General features: G+C 40.4%; 1 protein-coding gene across 2 annotated transcripts in view; it reads right to left on the minus strand.

Moving 5' to 3' along the window:
* Nucleotides 1-26,535, minus strand: part of LOC122661813 (chaperone protein dnaJ 10) — an 81,595-nt gene that overhangs the window by 18,568 nt on the left and 36,492 nt on the right. For both annotated transcript variants that reach the window (XM_043857327.1, XM_043857326.1), the window contains exons 4-5: nt 22,781-22,940; nt 4,145-4,274 (exon numbers count right to left, since the gene is read on the minus strand). In XM_043857327.1, the coding sequence (XP_043713262.1) occupies nt 4,145-4,274; nt 22,781-22,940 (290 nt within the window). The remainder of the gene's footprint in view (nt 1-4,144; nt 4,275-22,780; nt 22,941-26,535) is intronic.

A 26,535-nucleotide genomic window follows, 5' to 3' on the forward strand; every position in this document is an offset into this window, starting at 1 on the left:
GAGGGAAGGTCATTCCAAATGAGAATAAGATCCGAAGAGGCAGTGGGGGGAGGAGACCAACCAGCCGAGCCTAAGAAATCGGCAACCAAGGAGAGCCTATGAAGACTGGAAGCATAAATGATACGAGGAGCTATCATGTTGATGAGAATCCCCTTAGGGTGCCAGTGGTCAAGCCAAAGATAAGAAGAGAGACCATCCCCAATCTGAGTTTGGATTTTGTGGAGAACCAAATGGCGGGAGTCCAAGATCTTGCGCCAGATCCAAGAAGAATCAGAGGTAGCAGAAGCCGACCAGATGGAGTCTTGACGAAGAAGGCCCGAGTAAATCCAATCAACCCAGATGCTCTTCTGTTTAGAGGCAATCTTCCAGATGAGCTTGATGATCCAAACAAAGTTCACTTCTTTGATCTTCTATTGCCCAAACCTCCTTCCTTCTTAGGAAGACACACAGCTGCCCAGCTAAGAGGATGAAGGAATCTAGAAGACTCATTACCTTTCCAAAGAGAAGCGAATAGAGATTCCAAGGACTTGATTGTAGCTTGGGGAAGACCATAAATGCCGGACCAATAGATATAAGAAGATTCCAGAACTGATCGAATAAGAACCAACCTGCCTGCATAAGAGAGAAGCTTGCCTTTCCATAACTGGAGCCTCTTACGGATGAGATCAAGCATCGGAGTGCAATGGTGAGCTGTAAGCCTGGTAGGAAATAGAGGGAGACCCAAGTACTTGACAGGCAGATGGCCCTCTTGGAAACCAGATCTCTCAATGAAGCCAATTTGTCTGAATCTGAAACCCCAGCAAAGAACAAAAGAGACTTTGAAGGATTGAGACGAAGGCCGGACAACTCATGGAAATGCTGAAGACAGAGCAAGGAAGCTTCAAGAGAGGCCAAGGATGCCTAAGAGAAAATCATCAGGTCATTCGCGAATGCCAAATGAGAAAACTTGAGGGCTTTACACTTTGGCAGAGGAGAAATGAGCTGCTGGTCCATGGCAATTTGAATTTTCCTGGAGAGGACTTCCAAAGCCAAAGTGAACAAGTAAGGGGATAGGGGACAACCCTGCCGAATACCCACTGAAGGTTCAAAAAAACCCGCCGGGCTGCTATTGATCAAGACTGAGAACCTTGGGGAGGAGATGCAAGCCTGAATCCAGTTGACAAAGATCGCCGGAAAACCCATCTTGGACATCACTTGAGAAATTAAATCCCACATAAGATTAATCAAAAGCCTTATGGATGTCAATCTTCAAAAGGATAGAGGGGGCATGATTTTTCTTATCAAACCCTCTTATATTGTGACAGAGAAGGATGTTGTCAGAGATGCTCCTTCCAGGGATGAAGGCTGATTGGTTGTCACTGACAAGGAGGTCCACGACACTTTTAAGCATGCGAGCTAGAATCTTGGCAATAAACTTGTACAGCAGGTTGCAAAGAGCTATAGGCCTGAATTCATTCATAGTAGAAGCCCCCTCCTTGGGGGAATAAGGCAAAGAAAAGTGCGATTGATGCCTTTGACCTGATTAGGATTAAAGAAGAAGCTTTCAATGGCAGCAATAAGGTCCAATCTGATGATGTCCCAAGCAGCTAAGAAGAATCCCATACTAAAACCATCCGGCCCAAGAGCACCAGACACCTTGAGAGAGTGGATGGCAGCAACGATCTCATCTTCTTTAGGAATGGAGCTCAAGGAGTCAAAATAAGGCTGAGGGATGAATTTATTGAGCAGGTCATCCGGTAAAGAAGAGGAGTCCATCTGAGAGCCTCTAAATAAATCCTTAAAGTGCTGAACAAGTGCTTGATATCTTTTACTGCTGAAGCAGTAGAGCCATCTTGAGCAGTGAGCTTAATAATGGAGTTATAATCAAGGTATTAAATTTCGTGATATATCGGTATCTCGGGCCTACCGAGATATCGGAAATTTCGCCAAAATATTGCATTTTTCCTGCAATATTTCGGGAGTCCATCTCGGTGGGTTTTTGGTCATATCTAGGCCCAATATTTCATGGACACCCTTATTTAAGCTTAATAAACACATTTAAACCTTCATATTGCAAAAAAAAAGAACTCAAAGTGGTGTTTTGGGCTTGCACCCTTGCTTGACAGTATACGGTCGCCGACCCTAATGTATAAATAGTTAAATACACATTGATTAGGCAGTTAAAGACATAAGAGAAATTTAAACAAACTAATTAAAACTCATAAGACATAATTCATAAATCATATTCTCATAAACTCCATAATAGTGAAAAAAGGTTTGTAGGATGTGCTTAGATGAGCCTCTGATGTGTTTTCCAGCGACAATCCATCAACAAAGTGCTTGAACAATGCTTGGAGTCTTGGATTAGAGCTTGGAAGAGTGGAAGAAGAAGCAAAATGGTGGAATTTGTAAGCTATAGCAGGTCTTGGTCGATATTTCGACCGAGACCTGCGAAATATGTGAATATAAGGGGCTGCTCACGTGACACTCTAAGTTAAAATTTGATATTTCGCCGATATCTCGTGAGTCCACGATATATCGTCGATATATCACGAGATATCGACGAAATATTGTATTTTTCCATTTCGGTATGCTATCTCTTCTCGGACCACTCAAGATATATGAAATATGGCGAGATTTTGTACCATGGTTATAAATTTATAATTGATTCGAGCTTTCAGAGAATGGTGGAAGTAAGCAAAATTAGAGTCTCCCAAGTGCCATTTGATTCGAGATTTCTGCTTGAGGAAGCTTACCTCCTAGGCCAGTAAAGAAGAGAGCTCCAAAGAGACGTCTTTTTCCTCAGCTGCTAGAGCACTATCCAGATTGTTAGACTGCAATTGAAGCTGAATAGAGGCAAGTCTAGCCTTGCAATCCGTGACCTGCTGGGGGATGTTGCCAAAAATGTTTGCATTCCAATCCTTGAAGGCAGCCTTAACATTTCTAAGCTTTTTAGAGAGGGCAATGAGGGGGGTGGAGAAAGCAAAAACAGGCTTGTCCCAAGCTTCTTAGACAGTGGGGAGAAAAGAGGGATGGGAGGACCACATGTCAAAGAACTTGAAGGGCTTAGGACCGAAAGAAGTGAAAGGCTGAATAGTAAGGGAGATGGGGGAATGGTCGGAAATGTCTGGATTGTCAAAGGAAGCATGGGAAGAGGGGAAGGCTGAAAGCCAGTCTTCACTGACCAAGACCCTATCCAGCTTACAAGAGATCCGATTAACTCCAGCCCTTTTGTTGTCCAAGTTAGGGGGAAACCAGACCACCTCAAGTCATTCACTCCAATGTCCTTAATGCATTCATTGAAAGAATTCATTGCTTCAAGGTCCAAGTTATCACCTCCTTGTTTTTCATGGCTGTACCTGATGACATTGAAATCACCTCCCAAACCCCAAGGGCAGAGCCCAATATGGCTAGCAAGAGAACTGAGATCAGACCAAAGAGGAATCCTCAGAGAATGACTATTGTGGGCATAAACCACAGTGAAAAAGAAGGAGAAATGACCCAAGCAGTCCGAGAAGGAAAGATGGAGGAGCTGAGAAGAAGAGGTTTTAATGTGTTGGAACATTATTGTTATATGGATATTGTTACAAACAATTTAGTTTATACTTGATACAGTTGCATTATTTGAAATTTTTGAGTATTCAATGGTATTTTTGTCAATTTATAGAAGTTTCAGAAACAAAAAATTACTGCCCATTAACAAATGTGTTTCTGTTTCTTTTATGGCCCAGAAATAGAAATTACTACGAATTATCAAACGCATTTTTTTGTCAAGAAATTTGGCCCAGAAATAGAAATACCAAAACTTAATCCTAGAACGGAAACAAAGCCCAGAAATAGAAGTGTTATCATGCAGGCTCAAACTAGCCACATTTCCTGGAAATAGTAATTAAGGCTCATAAGAAAGCAAAAGAAAGGAGAATGACAATAAGAAGTGACATTATGTAACTTATAAACTGGGAAAGCTACACGTAATTCACAATTTCTTTGGGTCAACTCCCCTTTCCCCCCACCCCCCAAAAATAAAGAAAAGTTTTTACTCCTTTACCCAGGACTTCTAAATCTGAAAATTTATCATCACAGTAAAAAGCAGAAACTTGTTATGCACACAACAGTGTAAAGTAGATAAGATTGAGAAAAAGCAAGAAGTTGGTCAGAGCACTACCTGCATTAGAAAGTCTTGATACCTCAGCTTCTGCATGACTAATAAAACCCTCCTTGTTTCCTTGTACATATTGATTGAGCCGATCCTTTAAAATTTCTGCAAGTTTCTCTTCTCTTTCCTTTTGAACAACCTTTAGCAAAATAGAATTTGTGCAATGCAAAAGCGGAAAATCAATATTTCAAATTTTTTTCTACAAGTACAACATAGTTTAACATATTAAAAACATGGGAGACATTTATTGAACAAGAACGAAAATAAAAGCAAAAGGTACAAGCTCAATAGGATATAACATTTTGAATAGATAATAGATATGGATGAGTAAATCATTGCGAAGGTAGGTAAATGCAATTTACTTGCATGTCTCACGAGAGAGATTGACTTTCCACACAAGTGGCTCAGTGGCTGCATCTTGGATTTTGAGCCATTCGATGGGATATAAACCCAATGACTGAGATTCTTACTTAGAAACTACAAAAAGGGTTTTCCTTGTAAGGTTAAAATAGGTTGATATGGAAAGTTGAAGAAGTTGCCACAGGCTTATTTGGAGTTTTGGTATGTGAGGAGCAATCAGGGTTTTTAAATTTAGTGATGAAATTTTAAGGGCAGCTATCGATATCACAAGTCACAACTGTTTGTGACATTTCCAGAAGTCACAAGACAGATCTGAGCCGTCCATTTTCATTGTTTTTTTCTATATAAACCATTTGTTTCTTCTAAGAGTTGGGAGAGTGCACAGTAATGTCTAGAGTACTGATAAATATGCATGTACATACACATGATGCGTGCCATTACAAGGGCGGATTTGATTGAATTAGACTCTGAAATTTGATGTGTGGCTAATCTAGACTGTTTCCTTTCTATCCAACGGTCAGAATGGTCACATCATCTGTCCATGTGGCAGAACAAATGCTTTGTGAGATTTGGAAACATATCAGGCCCTAGTGAATAATATTTAGCCAAAATTTTAAAATATATTACTTTCCAGTGAAGGTTTGAACTACTTTTTGTTTGTTCAGTAAGCATCTTTATGATTAAAATACACCCTTTCTAATTCATAAAAATTGAATTATTTATAAACTGGAAAAACTCACATGCCTTGCCTTAATGGAAGATTTTTTTATTTTTTTTAAGAAATTTATTTGGAAAATCACATTTTTTGTAAAACCAAAATCTAAATAGACTTTACTTAGTAACTAATCAATTCTTCCCTAACATAGTATAATTTTATAAAGAAATTTTCTTAAAGACCCCCCTCATGGTGTCAAATAATTTGTAGCCTTACTTTTTTGCCGTTTTAGTATGATACACAATCTTTTTCCAACGAGGGTAATAGTGTCATTTCACATAAATGTGAATGACAATGACACCTTTTCATAATGACGTAATGATATGCCACTTTCAAACTACTTTTTGAAAACCCTTTTATACCCCTATCTTAAAGAACATTTGGTAATAAGACAAGGGGCTCTAGTCTGGAATTTTTCCACTTTGGTACATCTCTTCGGGGGCTTCCTCTTACCACTCTAGTCTTTCCCAAGTCCAATCCCAAATTCAATCGGACTTGCTTAACCCTTCTCTGTTCAAGGAAGGAAAAAGGCTATCCTTAGAGCTTATTTAATGTAAATTGCCTGTCTAAAACCAGCCGCAGGTGTAGGGATTCTTCCTTACACCAGCATGAATAGCCATCGGGTTGGTGTAAGGGAATCCCTACACCAGCAGTACAAATCGTGGGCTGAGTTAGGATTTTAATTTTGTTATTTGTCAAGTCAATTTTTTTACTGAGTTGTAATTCTAATTAGGATTCCTAGTGCAAGTTTGAATAGGGATGTAAACGGATCGAATTCAGTCGGATAGTGGCATTATCATATTCGTATCCGATTATTTTCGGATTGATTCAGATAATTTCCAGATAGTGATTTTTTAATACAGGTTCTCCTAAATGGATACGAATACGGATCGAAAACGATTTTTTGACTATCCGTCAACATATTTACCGTTTTTATGATGAGGGTTAGGGTTGAGACTTGAGAGTTCAGTAACTACCCTTTCTTCTACTCTTCTTAGTCTTTTATTCTCTTATGTTTTTTACTTTTGATTTTTTAATAGATATGTAATTCCATGTATCACATTGCATAAAACAATATATATAAACCAATAGCAAATCTAGAAAAAGAATCATATTATCTTAACTTATAAATTTATAAAAATAAAATAACAAAATCCAATAAGGTAACTTAAAAGGATAGACAAACACAGAGTTATATTTCAGATATTTTATTACCGTCAGACTGCTAAACTAATCGGATAATAATCGGTCGGATAGGGGGATTATCATATTCGTATCCGATTAGTTTTGGACGGATTTGGATTCTCCTAAACGGATACGAACGCAAATCGAATACGGATTTACGAAAATCCATTTACATCCCTAAGTTTGAATCCTAGTTAGAAGTCCTAATTAGTATTCCTATTTCAATCATGAGTAGTTAAGTTGTTAGTCATAGTTAAAGTTTGAATTCGGTCCAGCCATAAGGCGATATATTGTAAGAGCTCTTGAGAGCCTCCCACGATTTAATGAATAAGAAAATTGCTATGTTGCATTCCACTGTCCAGAGATAGGCTGTGAAGGTGAGGCTGAGAATAACTCTGAGATAGCCTTCACTAGTTCACTATCTCTCTCCTTCAAGTGCATTCAAATCTGTTCAAGTTTGTTACTGCCAATTGTTTAAAGATTCATAGCTCAGTTGTCCAGATCTGCTACCAGTTCAGGGATCCATCCAACAACAAGTATATAATCCCCATCCCCAAACCCTTTTGATCCTAATCCTCTAAACCACACCCTAACATCCCTCCATCTCCAAACATCACTTCCATAACCTAAAACCTGCCCAGCCTGAACCCACCATCAGAAACTGCCCAAACTTGGACCAAAGCTCCCTCTCACTCTTAGGGAAAAACGATCCAAGCCCCTGCCCACAATACCCATTATAAACCATAGATTCCTACATTATTCTCCTTTTCAAAAACCCGAAACCCTAAGCCTAACTTACCATCTACTCAAGTTTACACATTTAACTCCATTAGAGCAACTCAGGACCTTCAATGGAAGGTTTCCCTATATCATCTTACCATAACCGATCCATCAAACCCTAGACCTCCTTAAACCCTAACCCTAATTTCACTAGTTACCTAATTCTGCCCTAGCCGATCCCATTAAACCCTAGCAGATCCTGGTTCTGGTTCTATAGTTGGCTTTATCCCCATCTAGGATTACATTATTATTTCTCTTTCCTCCCAAGAAGAGAGCTTCCTCAGGCAAAAATCCAGTATCAAATGGCTGGAGCTTGGAGATTCTAACACGGCTTACTTCCATCGAACCCTGAAAGCCCACTCTAACTGTAATTTCATTTCTGAGATGGTACCTCTCTTACCGCTGTCCATGACATTAAGGCGGAAGCCATCTCCTTCTTGTCCTCCCTCTTCTGCCCTCCCCTCTCCCCCCCCCCCCCCAAGGTTTAATTAACAAGTTTGTCCCCTCTTCTTTCTTTGACTCACTCCAATCTATCCCCTCTAAGGATGAAATCCTTTAAGCGATTCATTCTCATAAGTCTAATCGGGCCCTTGGTCCTAACGCTTTCAGCATGGGGTTCTTCTTGGCCAGCTGGGACATTATCAAAGATGAACTCATCAAAGCCATCCGGAGCTTCTTTTAAAAGCCCAATCAACTCCCCTGCATCAACCAGACCTTTCTCTGCCTCATCCCCAAAAAAGAAGGGGCCTCCTCCTTCTCTAATATCAGGCCTATCTCCCTCTGCAATCTCCTCTACAAATTCATTGCCAAAATTCTGGCTAATCGGCACCAATTGGTGGTCGCTTCTGTAGTTAGCCCAAACCAATCGACTTTCATCTATGGGAGAAGTATACCCAATAACATCCTCCTTTGTTCGGAAATTGTCAGGGTTTTTTATTGTAAATCCCATCCCCCTACTACCTTCATGAAAATTGACATCCATAAAGCATTTGACTCCTTGCGGTGGGACTTCATCTACGATGTTATGTCTCAAATGTCCTTTCCCCTTGTTTTCATGCGTTGGATTCACTCTTGCATATCCTCTCCTTCTCTGTCATCATCAATGGCTCCCATGCTTGTTTCTTCCCCTCCAAAGTGGAAATCCGTCAAGGACGCCCCCTATCCCCCTTTCTCTTCTCCCTTGTTCTTGAGGTCCTCTCTAAGAACATCCAATCTAAAACTGACCAGCTCCTCATCTCCCTCATTCCTAAGTATAAGGCCCTCAACCTCACCCACCTTGCCTTTGCGGACGATCTCATGATCTTTTCCAAGGCTAACCCTTGTTCCATCTCTTCCATTATGTCTTCCCTTAAACTCTTCGAGAGCCTTTCCAATCTTCGGATCAATCTTTTGAAATCCCATATCTTCCTCTCGAGTGTTTCGGAATCTGAAAAAGAAAATCTCCTTCGCCTGACGGGATTCTCCCTAGGTTCCCTCCTAGTCAAATATCTTGGTCTTCCTCTCATTCCTGCCAGATTGACTGGTCACCATTGTACCCCTATATTGGATCTTATCAGCAAAAGGCTCCAGCACTGGAAGGGTAAACTCATCTCCATTACGTGAAGAACTCAATCACTTAAGCATATTTAACAGATTGAGACATTTGCCTTTACATCTACTGCTACCATCGCTCATTCAAGTACTGACACACTTCTTGCCTCTCCTTCAATTACACCATGGGGTCATTGACTCTTCCACCACTTCCCATAAGACTGGCAAGTCCCATGTACTTTCTTCCCTTCAGAAAATTAATCACCCTTCTAGAGTCATACTTGTTGATGTCTCGTCTACTCGGGTATCCGCCTCTGTTTGCATCACTTTGTCTTCTCTGCCTACGTTGCAATACGTTCTTCATGTTCCAAACTTACCTTTAAGTCTTATGTTTGTTAGTCAACTAACCAAATCTCTTAATTGTTCAGGAACATTTTATCCCATCTGTTGTGTTTTTTAGAATCTCCAAACAAAGAAAATGATTGGTGAAGGGCATGAGATTGATGGCTATTATTACCTAGATGATATCGCTCCTACCTTTGCTTCTACTGCTTCTAATTTATCTACTCCTTTCCAATGGCACTACCGATTGGGACACCTTTTTCTTCCCAAACTTCAACGAATGGTTTCCAATTGCAAACATATCTCTCAACTAGAATGTGAGGTGTGCGAGCTTGGCAAGCACCATCATACTTTGTTCCCTCCTCATGATGTCTCTCGTAGTTCTTCCTTATTTTCCTTTCTAATGTTTGGGGTCAATGCCAAGAGTCAGTCAACTTATTTTTCTTTGTTACCTTCGTTGATGACTACTCTGGAATGATTTGGTTATTATCTTTTAAAGGATCAATCGGAGTTTTTGTCTATTTTTAAGCAATTTTATAATGAGAAAAAGACTCAGCTTGGTGCATCAATTAAAGTCTTTTGCTCTGACAATGCCTTTGAGTATACTGGATGAAAAACAAATGAATTTTGTTCTAATCATGGTTGATACATCAAACTAGTTTTACATATACCCCTCAGCATAAAGAGCAGCTGAAGGGAAAAACCGGCATTTGCTGGAAGTTGCTCGATCTCTTATGTTTCACAGCAAATTCCCAAGAATTATTGGAGTGATGATGTTTTGACAGCATGCTACTTTATTAATTGTATGTCTGTCTGCTGTCCTTGACAACCGATCTCCCTATTTTTTGGTTTTTTCCCTATTCGTCTTCACTTGGTTTAACCCCACGGGTGTTTGGTTGTACATGTTTTGTTCATAACCTTCACCTTGGTTTTGATAAATTTTCTCCACGTGCTACCTAGTGTTTGTTTCTCAGGTATGCTTGCACTCGAAAAGGGATATATGTGTTATGATCCCATTACGCATCAATAGTTTGTTAGTGCTAATGTTACCTTCTTTAAAGATACTCCGTATTTCTCCATAGAGAGCCATAAGGTGGATACTGCTCCCCTTGACCCTCCACCCATTCCTGCCCTTATTCCCCTTACTACTTCCCCACCTAAGCAATTGCCAAGTATACAAACGATGCCCCAAGGAGACTACGACAGCTCAAGCCGATCCTCTGAGACCACCCTCTACTTCATCAAAACCTTTGCCTAGGGATTCTACCACCATTGACTTTCCAATCACTCTTCATAAAGGAATGAGAACTTGGACTCAAAAACCTAATGTTGCCTAACGTATTTCTAAATTTGTTTCAGTTTCTCATCTTCCACCTTTACTTCGTAACTTTCCTTTGTCTTTATTGTGTTTGTGCCTACTAAGTACCACGAAGCCTTGTTACATCCTTGTCGGAAGAATGCTATGGATGTAGAGATGGATGCCGTATTAGATCGTTAGGCATGGCCTCTTACTGACTTGCCTCAGTGAAGGATCTTGTGTGGTGTCGGTAGGTGTACACAGTCAAGTATCTCCCAGATAGTTTCATTGAGCAACTGAAGGCACGCTTGGTTGCCAAAAGATACACTCAGACATATGGTGATGATTACTTTGAGGTTCTCTCTTCAATTGTTTGCCTTAACTTTGTTCATGTTCTATATACTTGGTTGTTAATCTTGACTGGCCTCTGTTTCAACTTGATATCAAAATGCCTTACTATACGGTGATTTAGAGGAGGTGTATATTGAGCAACCTCGTGGCTATGTTGCTTAGGGGTAGAATGCATCAAAGGTTTGCCGCCTTCACAAGGCCATCTATGGGTTGAAAAACTACAGTGACTCGGTGAAATGCCGAGGCTGAACAGAGCTATGGCACATACAGCAACTGAAATGATGTGGTTGAATCTCTGATTCAAGAGTTGGGGTCTTCAGTTTCTAAACGTATGAATATGTATTGTGACAACTGATAATCAAGCAGCGATTTATATTGCCAATAATACGGTTTTCCATGAGCGGATCAAGCATATTGAAGTCAACTATCATTTTGTGACAAATGCAGTTCTACAAAAGCTAATTTCTACACCATTTGTCAACTCATCCAATCAACTTGGCGATATGTTCACTAAGGCATTGTTCAGGCATGCGTTTCTCGGTGGTTGTTCCAAGCTGAGTATGGGTCATAGTCCGAAATCTCGCCGAGATTCTCGGTTTTTTCAAAAGCCGAGTCGAGATGGCAAGGGAAACAGAAAAGTACCATATCTCGGCGAGATATCATCTTGAATTTTTATTGAAAAACAGAAGACAAATTGCAAGATCTCGGGTCGAGTTTCGGGTCTCGGTTGCTGGATATGGGTCACTTCACTTACTTTACCCATTTAACTTAAAATGTTAGGCATATACATGCTGTAAACAGCAAGGTTCGACAGAACCTTGCTTTCTATTATTTGGCTCTCTTCTCTCGATCTTCTCTTCCCTTCTTCATTTTTTGGTTGGATTGAAATATTTGGAAGCTCAATTTGGTGGCAAAGTGAAGATTGCAGCTCAATTTTGGAGGATTGCTCAAGTTTGTGAAGGTTTTTGATGGTTTGTAATGCTTATTAACTTGTTTTCCTATTAATTAAATATTTTGTTTGAATTCTATGTACATAAATTATGTCATTAATGTATATACTATGCTATTTTAATACGTCGCCGCCTACCAACTGAGGGTCCGATGTAAAATTCATATTTGGACTTTGTTTTTGCAAAATCTAATAATGCCATTGTGTTTAAATGGCCTAAAATAGGCTGTCTACTGATTTTCAGACCCAACAGAGGTCTAAAACCCACCGAGATGGGCTTCCGAGTCAGAAAAAAAAAATGCACAAACTTGCCAAGATCTCGGCCCAACTCGGTTTTTTCAAAGGCCGAGATGGCCCCGAGACCCGAGATTTCGGACTATGGTATGGGTGATATATATACTCCTGCTTGAGGGGGAGTCCCCCTATCATGGTGTGAGTGTGTTAAGTGGTAACGTTAGTCGTATGGGTGTTTATTTACTTTAAGTTGTAGTATGTAATTAGATTTGGACCGACTCTAAGTAGATTCCTACTCTGAGTATGATTCTGGAATATATTATAAAGACTACTGCTGGTCCACGATAGGCACAATCTCTGAGTCCTACCTGTTCCAGATCTCTGCCTTGGAGGACTGGTTATCCAATTCTCTGTTGCTATAACAATCTCCACAGAAATGTGACTGAATGGAATTACCACTAAATTCAAGGTCAACGAGTGAAGCTATCTACTCTGGCAATTGCCACAAGGAGAAACCGCCATTTTCATTGAAATTTCCACATCTCTCGATAGGTGAAGTTAGTGACAGTTCAACATTGCAAAATGTATAGTGAATAGACTATTTGAATGGTCGACCAGTCAGACAAATGCCATGGGTAAGAAATCCGGCAGCTTTCCAATGAGAAATGACCAAGTAATATCAAGCTCCTCATATATATATATATATATATATAGAGAGAGAGAGAGAGAGAGGGAGACTGGAGACAGAGAGAGAGATGCAATACAATTCCAGAGATAGCTCTGGTTTTCGATGAGTTGAAAATGAAAAGGGAAAGCTGGGTGGTGTATTCAATCTAAAATCACTGCAGAAATCAGAATCCTACCCAATAGAATCAAAGGGCTCACAAAATCCAGCAGGTTAACTACCAAAAGAAATCCTCAATATAGGGTTCAGATCAACCCCAAACTTAGATCAGATGTAGATATCTAACAGCACTTCAGTCCCATAAAAGAAGAGAATTCAATGGTTGGATTCCAAGTTATGGCCACAGGATGAATTAGGAACTAACTTCCAGATTTAGAAACAGCATTAAATCTCCACATCCATATGACAGATTAACACCAGAACTTGGCCAGAAATATTACTCCATGAGTTAATCAACATATACAAAAATCAGTTCATTCCCATGGCCAAAAATATTACTCCATGAGTTTCAGATCAGCAACTATACAAAATAGAAACCTGAACTCAGATTTAGTAACCATCAATACACATCAGTCCATAGGAAAAATAACAGCTCAGTACCCTAGTCAAAGGCAGCCTATGATTTCCTCTTGGAAGCCTCAAGGCCGCTGATTAATCCCATGGCCAGAATCTCATATCACTAGCAACACCAAAATAGCAACTCAGAACAGGATTTAGAAACCAACAGTATTTCTAATGTAGTCCTAGGTAGGAGTAATCCCACTAGGAGCCAGGGTAATGGGGTCACACACAAGGGCTGGCCGATTGGGCTAGGGTTTAGTAATTTAGGGCAAAACTAGGGCTAGGGTTGGATATTGGAAAAGGGGTTTATAGGGTAATAATGGGCAGGTCTAGGGGGTCAATATGGTATAAAAAGATTAGGGTTTGGATGAGTTTTGAAATTCTGCAATTTAGGGCAGAATTGAATTTTAGGGTTTTGGGTTTGGGTTTTAGTGGAGCAAGGAGATGAAGGGATTAGAGTGGGAGTTTGGGGCTGAAACTTGGATCGAGTGTAGGAAGGGCTGAGAAGGATGTTCGATGGGAGTTTGGGCTGGTCTGATGGCTGGATGTGGGTTAGAATTTAAGCTAAGGATCGACTGGTGTAGTTGCAGGTTTAATGGAGGTTAGGGTTTAGTGGATGAAGGGGGGTATGGATTAGGTCTAATGAAGGGAAAGGCTGGACAGATTAGGAGGGCTTGGGCTGGAGGATGAGAAGAAGAATGTTTAAATAAAATTTCAGATTCAAACTTACTGGATTAAAGAGATTAATGGCAGCAGCTTGAGAACTAGAAGAATCCTCCCGATCTTCACGATGCAAGGAGTCGCAGGAGTTCACCTACCCTTTACCACCAAGAGATCCACAAGGATATATTGCCTATGGCAGCAGCAAGCTTAAAGCAAAAAGATTTTATTGAACTGAGTGGGAGCCTCCCATGATATATTATTTATAATCAAGGCTAAAGCCCAAACTTCTACTCAGACTAGGATTCAAATCAAATCCAGAGTCTAAGTCTAATTACAAAACCTATCAACCCTCTAACAGAAATCGTGGAGGGGAAGTATAGCTAAGCAACACAACTTAAAACAATTTAAAAGGGGTAAAAGACAGATTTGCCCTTGACAACTAAAACACTGAAAATAAAACTAAGTATGGGAAAAAGGCTCCAACAAAAATAAACAAGACAGCAGCCAAGTCAAGGCTGCTTCTTCTTCCTTGTGCTTGGAACTGCATCAACTTCCTATCCACACAGTACATTGAATCTTAACTCTAATCAAAGGAAGGCTAGGGTAGACACTAGTAAACCTCAAAATATCTACTCATCCTAATGACCAGATGAAGAAATAGGCAAATATCATTACCTTACTGTAGCAGTCCAAATTGCAACTTAAGTACTGATTTAGAAGCTAACAGTACGTCCAATCCACAAGGCAGAATACCCCATAATTCCAGTCAAAGAGTGGCTAATACCAGCAGTGTAAAACAACAAAACTTAACTAGATCTACTGAACAGATGTGAAACTATCAGTACCTTGATGCCGCAGGTTAAGAAAAGACAAAAGAGAGCCGCAGAATTTCTCCTTGAAACCAGAACTTCAGATTTAACAGAAACATATTCTACAATAAGATACCATTACAGCAGCCCTCAATCAGTAAATAAACAAATCAAAGATCACCCAAGTACTGATCTGAGTAGGACTGAAGTAGAAGAATAGAAACAAGTAGTAAAAGGATAAAGATATGGAAGAAGAAAAGAAGGGTATGACCAAGTCCTCTCACTTGTGGCCTTGGTCAGTCTCTCACAGCAACCAAGCATAAAGCCAAGCTCCTTTCTTCAAATTCAAATTATCATGGGGGGTGTAGTACAGCCCCTCTTTCTATTGAAAACAACAATCAACCCCCCCTGCATGGAGAAGGAGTTCTCTTAACAAAATAGGAATTAAGGGAAAAAGAACGCTGCCCGGAGGCATGGAACCTGTGCCCAGACACAGGAACGTACAAAATCACCGCCCCATCCCCCATGAAATAAAAAATCACATCCATGTCGATGCCCCTGCACGCGATCTCATTGGCCCCCACTTACACAAATGAAAGAGCTGTTATGCATGCGGAAAAATGATATTTGGCCATTTGGGTAAATGCATTATAGCTATTTGAAAATAGATCAGCAGAAATAAGAAAGTTTTATCTTTTTCGTCTGGTGGTTAACCAGAGCCAGGATGTAAATGCGCTGGTTAAATGTCGCCCTTTATTTGAAACTAAGGTGTAGTAACAACCTACTACCAACACACACACACACACACATATACATATATATATATATATATAGAGAGAGAGAGAGAGTAATCTTCGGTAGCACTCTGGATAGTGAAGTGGATTATTTCACTATGAATTTTGTAACCATATTTTGCACTTATAATGATCAATATGTTGAGGGCAGACTAGGAATTTTACAAAGTTAAAAACCTACACCAAATCCCTACACGTTCTTGGCACCCAATGTTGTGCCAGCGGGTTGCAGCGTTGCTGACACAACTAACAACCACTTCCCCTCTCTGGTTCTCTCCCTCTTCTCGTCTCCCTGTCCATCTCCCTTCCTCTTCATCTCTGCCCCCACCGTCACTCCCGAGTCCGCTGCCCCCTTATTTGCCTCCCCTGCAACTTCACCTCCCCCTTCCTGATGCAGATTCATCACCAAAATAAGGTTTGTTTGCTTAGGAATAAGTCTAGGGTTATATACGTGTTGGGCCTTTGATCCCATGGGTTTCTATGTAATAGGCCAATTTTATGGGCCTAGATTATGGGTAATTAGGTTGCATACGGGATTAGTTGTTTTAGTTCCATATTTAATTTTATTTTGGTGTTTTTTGTACATAAATTAAACCGGCTCAACCAATGGTTCAATTTAAGTGATTTTAATAGTTTTTCTTTTAAGTGTTTAGTGGGGCTGAATTAGGACTCTGTTTTTAGCCTATTTCAGTTTCTTAGTCAGTTTAAGTTACCTAATAGGTTAAGGATTGGGTTAGGCCTTTCTTTTTTAGTGTAGGAGTCTAATTTTGAGTCTTTTATATAAGGCTGTAAGGGGGCAAGTATTGAACACGAATTTTGATATTAATGAAAAGTTTTATGCTGCTCTTCTTCTCCATTGAAGATTTTTTCTTGTGTTTGATCAAGGCTGGTGGTATCGGTGTTTGATCCAATTGACACCTTGCGGTGGGAAGCTCGGGTGGTTCGTTGATGGAATTGGTGTGTGATCCAATCAACACCTTGTTGTGTGAAGTCCGGGTGGTTCTTTTGAAGCTCTCCTTCAAGTTCTTTGAAGATCTCCTACAAGTTCTAGTTAAAGATTCAATTTTTATTCAAAATCTACAACCAAACAAGCTGCGTCCAAGGAAATTCTGCAACAACAGTGAGTTTGAATCATTCCCAGCCCATACAATTCTTCTTCTAATCGTCTCACAGCCCAAACTCTAAGATTCCCCCATTTGTTTTCAATTTTCCCAATACCTAAATTCTGTCCAGACCAAATCAGCCAGCAAAATCCCTCCTTTTTTGGTTCGAACTCTCCTGTCACCATAAGGAAAACTCGATCCAAGTTGCTCCCTCATCTGACCATCATAAACCAAAAATCCATCTTTTCCTCTTTTCAAAAACCCAAAACCCTAATCCTAACCTTGCTGCCGATTCTAATTAAAAGGCCTAGACTTGTTAAAACTTAACGTAACCTTCACTGATAGAATCCCCTACATCAACTTGACCTAACCCTACCATCAAACCATAACTCTAATTTCAAAATTTTCACCTATTTTGACCTAATTGAACTACATGTTCGGTTCATATCCTGCTTATTGGCTTCTAGTTGGTCTCCTACCAATCTAGAACTACATCACTTCCCCAATCCCTGCGTCTACCCCTCCCTCTGCCATCCCCTAAACTCTATCTCCACCCTAACCCTACAAAATGCAAGTCTTGATGTAGATAGTCCTATAACGGGCTTATTTTATTGGAAATAAGCCTTGGGTGGGGTTATGTATACATTGTTGATTCTATGTGTTTACTTTGTAATGGGCCACTTTAATGGGCCTAAAATGTGGGTACAAGGAAGCTATACGGGATTAAGCCTAGTAGTAGCTTATTTTCATATATCTAAGTAGTTTTTTTTTTTTTTTTTTTGGGGGGACCAAAAACGAAGAGCATTTTATTAAAAGAAAAATTCCCTCTCAGAGAAGAACAAGTTACAAGGAAAGGAGGGGGAAGACCCAACCAAACAAAAGAGATACCTAATACAGAAGCATCCTTAGCAAGAAAGTGAGCTTCCTTATTGGAAGATCGCGGAATAAACCGAAAACAAATAAAATCAAAAGAAGAGGCTAAAAGAAGAAGGTCCTAGATTACTGGTCTAGAGACCCAATCGGTAGAACACGGAACACTATTACAAATTTACAAGCATTAACCAAAGACAAACAGTCACTAAACACAGCCACAGACTTAAGCCCCAAAGTGGAAGCTAGGACAAGACTATCCCACACAGCATCAGCCTCGAGCATAAGAGCAGACGAACCAAGGCTAGTCTTGCATTTCGCCGCAAAAAAAACCCCCGAAGGAAATTGAATGAGAACTCCATGCCCGCCCTTACAAGTAGAAGCAGACCAGGCCCCTTCAGTGAAGATCGTAAAGCAGTCAGGAGGAAGAGGAGGGGGGCCAGGACCCGAGACCCCTGAAGAAGACTCATGAGCAAGAGAAACACACAAATGACCTTCCGCCACAGAGGAAAGGATGGCTGCTGAAATAGCATGCAGGTCAGGAACAGAGCTGTTGAAAACAACAGCATTATGACTCTTCCAGATCTGCCAAGTAATGGAAGACCATAAGATGTGGAAATCATGCAAGCATGGCACAGATTTAAACTTGTCGAAAAGAAAAACTAACCAACTCTGAAAGAATTCCACAGTAAACTCATGCACATTTAGACGTAGAGATGATACATACCAACACATTGCCGCGAAAGGAAAAAAGAGAAGAGCGTGAGTAATGGACTATTCCTCCTTATTACACACTGGGCAGATGCCATTAGGAGCCAGGTGCCTATCACACAGTAATTTTTTAACAGCAATAGAGTCAGAGCAGCACCGCAAGATAAAGCAGCGAATTTTTGGAACAAAATTTAGACCCCATAAGTGGGACCAAAAGGAACCAGATGAAGAAGATGCAAGGGGAACCCCTGACAAAGCTGTGAAATAAGCTGACTTAACAGAGAAACAGCCAGACATTGCCATCTTCCAGAACCCATCAGCTTTGTGAGAAAAAGCAAGGGGCAACTTAACAATTGCCTTAGCCTCAGTATCAGGAAAAATGGATCTAATAAGGGAAGTCTTCCATGCTTAGTTTGAGGGCAGAAAAGTTGAGAGACTGTACTTATAGCAGGATGGTGAGAGAGGCTCAAAATCCTTCCACCTGGGAGAGAAGGAAGCCATTTATCCTTAAAAACCCCAGTGGAAGAGCCATCACCAATGGATCTATAAATATATCTAAGTAGTTAAGTGTCTTTTCATATTCCTAGGCAGATTTATATTTTCCTTGTGAGACTCAAGTGGGATCAAGATGGGACTCCTTCGATCGTGACCTCGGTGGGACTGACGGTTGGGCAACTAGTGGGACTCTAGGCTGCCACCTATATATCTTCATCTTCAACTATCATCATCCTCATTATCTCAATCATCAATTCCCTGCAGCCACCCTTCATCAACCTCCATCATACCTACCCATAACCCACTCAAACCAGATTCAGATCAGATTTCTCTTCCAGATTTGATCTTGGCTTGCTTACCCATTCGGGTTTCCATTATTCGGTATCAAAGCTCAGACTGGTAAAGAAAATGAATCCAGATGTTTTTTACTTTGCCGGACAAAGAAATCCGTATCTATTCCTTAATTGGATAGATTCTTTAGAAGAATGTTTTTATCGGCATGGTTTGACAGAAGCACGGAAGATCAGATTTGCTTATTTGCAATTGATTGATCATGCTAAAGCTCGGTGGAGATCCCATGAAGAGAAGCTCAGAGTCAGGCGACGTGAGCCTCACACTTGGGAAGAGATGAAGTACGAGTTGACGAACAAGTATCTTCCGAAACGTGTCAACAACAAGCTCTCCCATGGATAAGATTACCATCATCCGGCATTTCAAGTTGAAAAGGAAACTTCTTCCACAACCATGGATACTTTTCGTTCCGAATTGCAAGAGACCAGAGCTATGTGTAACAACATGTACAACAACTTAAGCAAATGATCCAGCGTACAAAATCTCTTAAAAATTCTGATGACAAGGTGGAGAAAATGCTTGAAGAATCCACTACAGATGTCGCCATGGAAGGCAATGAAGAGACTGTGTCTGTTGATGAACTACCAACCAATGATTGCATTGAAAAGTTCATGCCTCAAGATTCTATTATAGAAAATTGCATTGCAACGGTTGATGTACTTGTCAGCGAGATCATGGTAAATGAGTTCGTCACTGCAGTCGAAGTGGTGGATGTGACAATTTCTGAAGATCCTGTGGCTATTCCCTTTGAAGCCAACATTGATTCAGAGGTGGAGCATGTAGATTTTATCTTCCCACCTAAGTTTTTCAAGGAGAATGGATCACAATTGTTTGACTACATCCCTAACTACCGTGAGCCGCCAGAAAATTATTATGGGCTGAAGCTAGACATTCATCATATGAAGACTATTCCTTGTCTCTACAAAACTCAAGGTCGAGTTTATTTCAAGCAGGGGAGAATTGATGTAGATAAATCACATAATGGGCTTATTTTATTGAAAATAAGCCTTGGGTGGGGTTATGTATACATTGGGCCTTTGATTCTGTGTGTTTTCTTTGTAATGGACCACTTTAATGGGCCTAAAATATGGGTACAAGGAAGGCATACGGGATTAGACTTAGTAGTAGCTTATTTTCATATATCTAGGTAGTTAAGTGTCTTTTCATATTCGTAGGCAGATTTATAATTTTCCTTGTTTATAGTTCCAAAGTCTTGGAACAAGTCTCTAGTTTTCTTGGGGGTGGGGTTCAATGTATTGGGTTTATATTAGCTATGTATAGATTTTAGTTTCTAGGTGTAGGAATTCTAATTAATCTTGGAATTCCAACAGTCTTTTTTATGTAATCCAAGAGGCTATTAAGCCTCCTCCTAAGCTATATAATGGAATCGTGGGTTGCTGTTTCAGAACCTAGAATTTTTTTTAAAAAATCCTCTTGTGAGACTCAAGTGGCATCAAGGTGGGACTCCTTCGATCGTGACCTCAGTGGGACTCCGACGGTTGGGCAACTAGTGGGACTCTAGGCTGCCAAAGCTATCTTTCATTTTCTGTTTATCTTTTTTCTCTTAATTTCAACTTCATCTATCACCATCAACTCCATCATCTTCAACCTTCCACCAAATCACCTTAAACTTAAACTGTGGTTAGGTGACTCTTCATCTTCCCTAGCTTGCCACCCTTCTATCCCCCTTTGGTCTTACACAACCTGATCTTAATCTGGTTGTCCTCCAGAAACGATCCTGCAAGAATCCCTCCTGGATTCTCTATCAAGTCTCAGCTGCAAATTTCATCCAGACACCTCTTTGGCTCTATTGGAATATTCTGGTACTTTTGTACTTGGTGAAATCATCAGGAAACAGAGGTTCAATCAATGGAGGTGTTAATTCTGGTTTCAGATACCACATTCAATTCAGGAGCTTGTCAAAACGTTAGTAAGGAAGAACACACCCAGATCAAGTACAGACATTGATGACGTTCCAGTGACCCGACTGCAACCTTTTCCCGTGAGGGAGAATGTATCCAGATCCAGTACTTCATACCCTGTTACCATACTTGTACATGGAGAAATAGTGTATCACAAGAGATGCCCAATAACTGTGTACCTGCTTGCCAAAAAATCCAAAGTTTCGAACTCAAAACAGAAACCCAGACCATTCAACTACATTTGGTTCATGGGACAGTGATGCCATTAAAATTCATAGGTAACGCCATTAAAATCCATAGGTAATCTGTCTTGTTGGATTTGAGAACGTAGAGTCTTGCAGCCAATTTAAGCGGTCTACAGCTTTCCAGTCTGACTAGGCCCAGGAAGGCGATGGCAACAACCGCCCATGAATTAACCCATAGTAAGGTCCAATAATTCCTTCTCGAAAGCATTTTCTGGAACTTCAAATGGCGACGACGACGGTAATGGGGCTGGGTGCGGGGACGATAATGGAGGCTGCCAAAGGGGGTTGTGGGAGGAGAGAGAGGGACATCTGGGTGGTGGGGAAGGGGATGCTGCCCCTGTGCACGGGAGTGTCAGGCAAGGTGGGAGCAGGAGTCAAATAGAGAGGAAAAAAGGGTTACTGATGATTCCGGATTTTACAAGAATGACCCTTTACCTCAACTCAAAAAAAGAGCATTTGGGAGGGATACAAAAAGTCATAGTGAAGTGATCTTTTTCACTGGCCATAATGACATTTAGAAGGACCCATATATATATATATATATATATTAGTAATAATAATAATAATTAAATATAAAAACAAATGAGAAAGAAAATCCTCTCATAATCCTCCCACGCAAGGCATGAATAAAGTAGTGATGGGTCTACTTCTGGCCAACAATGGTGGACCACAAGATGGGCCTAAAAGCCTGGCCACCTGGATGATTATGCTGGGCTCGTTGGACTGGCCGGCTGGCAGGACCATCTTACTCTTTTTCCTTAGCCGACTTACATCACCGGGGCTAACCAACAAAGGAAGAAGAAATAAATGTAAATTATAATTAAAAAAAAAAAGAAGCCCATACCTCTGGTTTAACATAATAAAAAGCAAGGAGAGATGAGATTTATTAAGTGGTCTAACGGCCACAACGTAGGCCATTTTGAGAGTCCTTCCAAAATGGAGCCTTGAGGATTGAGTATATTTTTGTGGAATAAATCGCTTAGGTTTGTGAAAGGAATTGTAGGTACATTGGGTTCAAGTGTCCTCCATGAGAGAGAATGGAAGCATTTTGGACTTCGTCATTTTTCATGGTTTAGTTGCTAGTTTTCTTTGTTTTAATATTCTATATTTATCATTCATAATTGTTAATAATTAATTTAAAATTTTCAAATTGAACAAGTTTAGTATAGAACATACTATTAACACATAGAACACCTACACTCAAAACACTTGTTTTTAGTGGAATGCTATTAAACTTATAAAAGTAAGACGAAAAAGAAACAAACACACTCAATACAATTTTTTTTTAGTGGAATGCTAAAAATTTGTAGTAGTATGACGAAAAAGAAGCAACCTGTAGACTAAGGTGCTGTACAAATCTGTACTCCTCTTGGGACCCTCTACAAAAAGAGAGCCGTATACCCTTGCACCACTAAATCACAACCCATAATTTCTATACCTAATCACTTACAAAATTTTCCCAAATCGTCCCAGATACCCATGGTGAGCCAAATTGGTGCCCATTCAGCTAAGCTTGGCAGAACTGGCAGTTCCAATAATTACAATCATAACAACAAAGGGGACTTGTGAAGATAAACAAACAATGGCAGTTAAAAGGGCACAAGTCAACATGGTAATTAGGCACAAAAAACAAGAAAAAAACCAGAAATAACCAAGAAGAAAGTTCATCTGAAGGACAACGGATAAAACATACCCTCATTTTCTCTTGCAGCTTTTTGGCATCAAACTGTTCCCCTTCTGTGAAAATATCAAGTGAAGCCATCGAAGCCATTGCAAGCTGGCCTACATATTCCTCAAAGAGCTCACTCCCAAAGAGCATTGCAAAGATCGCAGCTGGATCAATGATTGCTTCACTGTAAAGAACAATGTCAAAAGGGGATCAATGGATGAAGATCATATCTCAATTTTGATTTTTAGAGGACCTGCATCTACAAAAATCATAGAGGATAGAATAGAATCTGACATTTTGTGTTTTTAAGTCGGGAAATAAAACAAACGGGTCGCTCTGATTAAGTAGTGAGATCCGTGTGCTTCCAGATTCTCCTAGTGGAAAGTGATTCACTTTTTTCATTATACTGGCTATCTAATTCATCTATGGGCCATTGACTCTCTCATCTCATCAGAGAGACTTAATTTTGGCATCTCACCTGAATATCTCATTCATTGGGACATCTAGACAGCTCTCTCTGCTGCATAGAATCTGGCCTTACAAGGTTCATAGGGATTATATGTTAATTGAAACTGTTGTAATCTGATGTAGAATTACAGGTGTATTCAAGGAGGAATAAAGGCCATAACCAGGCCCACACTTAAGCCCAGCAACTTAAGTGTTTAACCAGCCCCACGATAGGTCTAAAGTAGTAAGTCAGGCTCATATGTGGCCCATTTACTGATTATAACTTAAGCCCATTAAGAGCTTAAGAGGAGCCATCAGCCAGCCTTATGAAGAGGATTCTATTGGAGGATTCCGTGGGACCATGTGACTGCCAAATGGATGTTGCTATAAGTTATTTAGTTTCTAAATTTTGTAACCAGCTACTTAGTTTAGTTAGAAGCTAGTTGATGCAGGAGCAGTTCTTTGGGCTGGGCTGAATCTGTTTGAGAGTACTGACCGAGAACCGGGCCAAATTCAGATTTGAGTTCAGTAAGATATTAGTAATTTATTTATTTAGTTATTTAGATTTATTATGTAATATTATACTAATTTTAGAGTTTGATTCCATTTTGATTGGGTTAGACAATTAGGAGTCAGAGTTAGATTTTTATTTCTATTTCAGCATTAGACTACAATTAGGAAACTTGAATTTCGTTTTTATAAATATGCTTGTAAGCCAATTCATTGGGCAGATTAGATGAATGGAATAATGAATTGAGTTTGTGAGAGCCTATGTGGCTGTATTCTGCGAGCTCCCCCCCCCCCCCAAAGTGTGGCTGTGTTGTGCAAGCTTTTCAGTCATTAAGCACTACTGGCAGCCCATCTCAGGTGGGTCAATCCCATTAGATTCAACACCTTATGCTCTCAGATTTTGAGCATAGGTTTCACCTTGCATATGCACATCAGTCTGCCATGTTTGAGATCGACAGGAGTCGGAGATTGGGAGGTTCTAACCCATCTTTGAATCTGGTTTCATGTCTATCACCAAGAACAGTTGCAGAAAATTAAAACTCATTACTTACCTGACCGTTGGTGTTGACTGTTTCTAAGAGGGTTGTGAGTTGGAGTTCTTATTCTGAAATCCCATGCCAAATTAAGGCCACATGAGTGTGTGCTCCCATTGAAGTCCATCTGTTCTGCCGCTTTTTATGCAATTCGAGAGGATGAAGATGACCTGTCCCTTGGTTATTAATTAAGCCTGTTGCCAATATTATGAAGATACCAATCCAGCCCTTTGACAAATCCCCTCATCCCATTCTATTGTGAATTTCCAATATTGCTCCTAATTTAAGAAGCTGATTTCAGTTACATTCTCAACCCATTTCACTCTCTTGTTGATTCTAAAAGTTCCAGTTAATTACGAAACAGACATTACATTCTCATATTGGGAATTTCATTGATTGGGTGGGCCCATAAGCGAACCCAATAGGGTATTTTGTAACCCGGGTTCCGCACCACTAAGTCGTTTCTATTTTATTTACTTTCTATTTCCATATAGTATATTTGGATTTCATTCTTAGAAGATCCTAAACAGAATTGCAGCCAAGTAACCCTTCCCCATGCATAAGGGGTTACCATTCGCCTCTATCCCAGGCTGTTGTATCTCTGACAACATCCTCCTTTGTCATGAGATTGTAAGAGGCTATAATAGAAAGAATAAGTCCCCCACTGCCCTCATGAAAATAGATATTCATAAAGCTTTCAACTCTTTGAGATGGAACTTTTTAGTCAATGTCATGAAGATGTCCTTCCCCCCTATTTTCATCAACTGGGTTTATCACCCTATATCCTCCCCCCCCCCCCTCCCCCGCTTCTCTGTGCTTGTCAATGGCAGCCCTGCGGGTTACATGGGCTCCTCTACTGGCATTCACCAGGGCTGCCCCCTCTCCCCCTACATCTTCACCCTAGCCATTGAAGTCTTCTCCCGAAGTATCCAATCCTGCACAGACCAGCAGCTCATTATTCTTCTCCCCAAATGTATGGCCTTAAAGATCTCTCATCTTGCCTTTGCCAATGACCTTATGTTTTTCTTCAAGGCTGCCCCTCTTTCGGTCCATTCCTCTATGTCCTGTTTGAGACAATTTGAGTGTATGTCTGAGCTATGCATAAACCTCACAAAGTCCCTCCTGTTTTTATCAAGGGTCTCTGATGAGGTTAAGTCTTGCTTGTAAGAGTTGACTGGTTTCTCTATTGGGCTCCTGACGGTTAAATATCTTGGACTTCCGTTGATCACATTCAGATTGACTGCGCAACATTGCACCCCTATGCTTGGCCGTATGCATAAGAGGCTCCAAATTTGGAAGGGTTAGTTACTTTCCTATGCAGACCATCTGTGTTGAGTTGATCAGATCAGTTCTTCAGTCCTCTCACCTTTATAGGTCTGGCATATTTAGTCTCCCTTGTGCAGTTATTGTGAAACTTAAAGCTCTTATGTTTTCTTTCCCTTGGAAAGGTTTGGATTACTTCTATATTCCTCCAACCCACCTCTTGGGCCTGAGTTTATCTCCCTAAATCTGAGGGCGAATTGGGGCTAAGGCGCATCAAAAACATCAACTTTGCAACTGTTCTCAAGTTGATCTAGAAGGTAGCTTCAAAAAAAAAAACTGTTTGGGTTGAATGGGTATACTCTAGACATCATCATAGAGATTCCATCTGGACGGACTCCCCATCCTCTGATTCTTCTTGGGTCTGGAGAATGATATTGAAGCTTAGGCCTCTTGCTTACGGTACGATCACCTGCAAGATTGATGAAGGATCTTCCACTAGGCTTTGGCTGGATTACTGGCATCCTTTCGGTATCCTTCATTTTGCAGGTAATGTAGTCCTAGATTGGTAGCAGACCAACTAGGAGCCAGTAAACCAGGATCTGTTATGAATAGGTGAATCGGCTAAGTCAAAATAGGGTTTTTGGTAAAATTAGGGTTAGGGTTAGGGTTTGATGCATGGGTTATGTCAAGTTGAGGTAGGGGAGTCTATCAATGAAGGTCCTGAGATGTTTTGATGGATGGAAGTGTGTAAACTTGAATGGGCAGCAATTTATGGTTAAGGTTTCGGGTTTTGAAAAAGAGGAAAAGATGCATTTCTACTGTTTGGCTGGACAGAAGTTAACCAAACTTGAATGGTTTTCTTAGGAGGGTACGAGGGATAATCGGTCTGATTAGTAGACTGTTCTGACGGTTTGTTTGGACTGGGCAGAAATTAGGGTTTTGGGTTTTGATTTGAGCTGGGGGGAATTAGGATTTCAGTGGTTGGGATGGGCAGCAAGGGAGAACGAGTTCTCCTCATGGGCAGGG

Source organism: Telopea speciosissima, chromosome 5 (assembly GCF_018873765.1).
Source record: "Telopea speciosissima isolate NSW1024214 ecotype Mountain lineage chromosome 5, Tspe_v1, whole genome shotgun sequence".
Classification (NCBI taxonomy): Eukaryota; Viridiplantae; Streptophyta; class Magnoliopsida; order Proteales; family Proteaceae; genus Telopea; species Telopea speciosissima.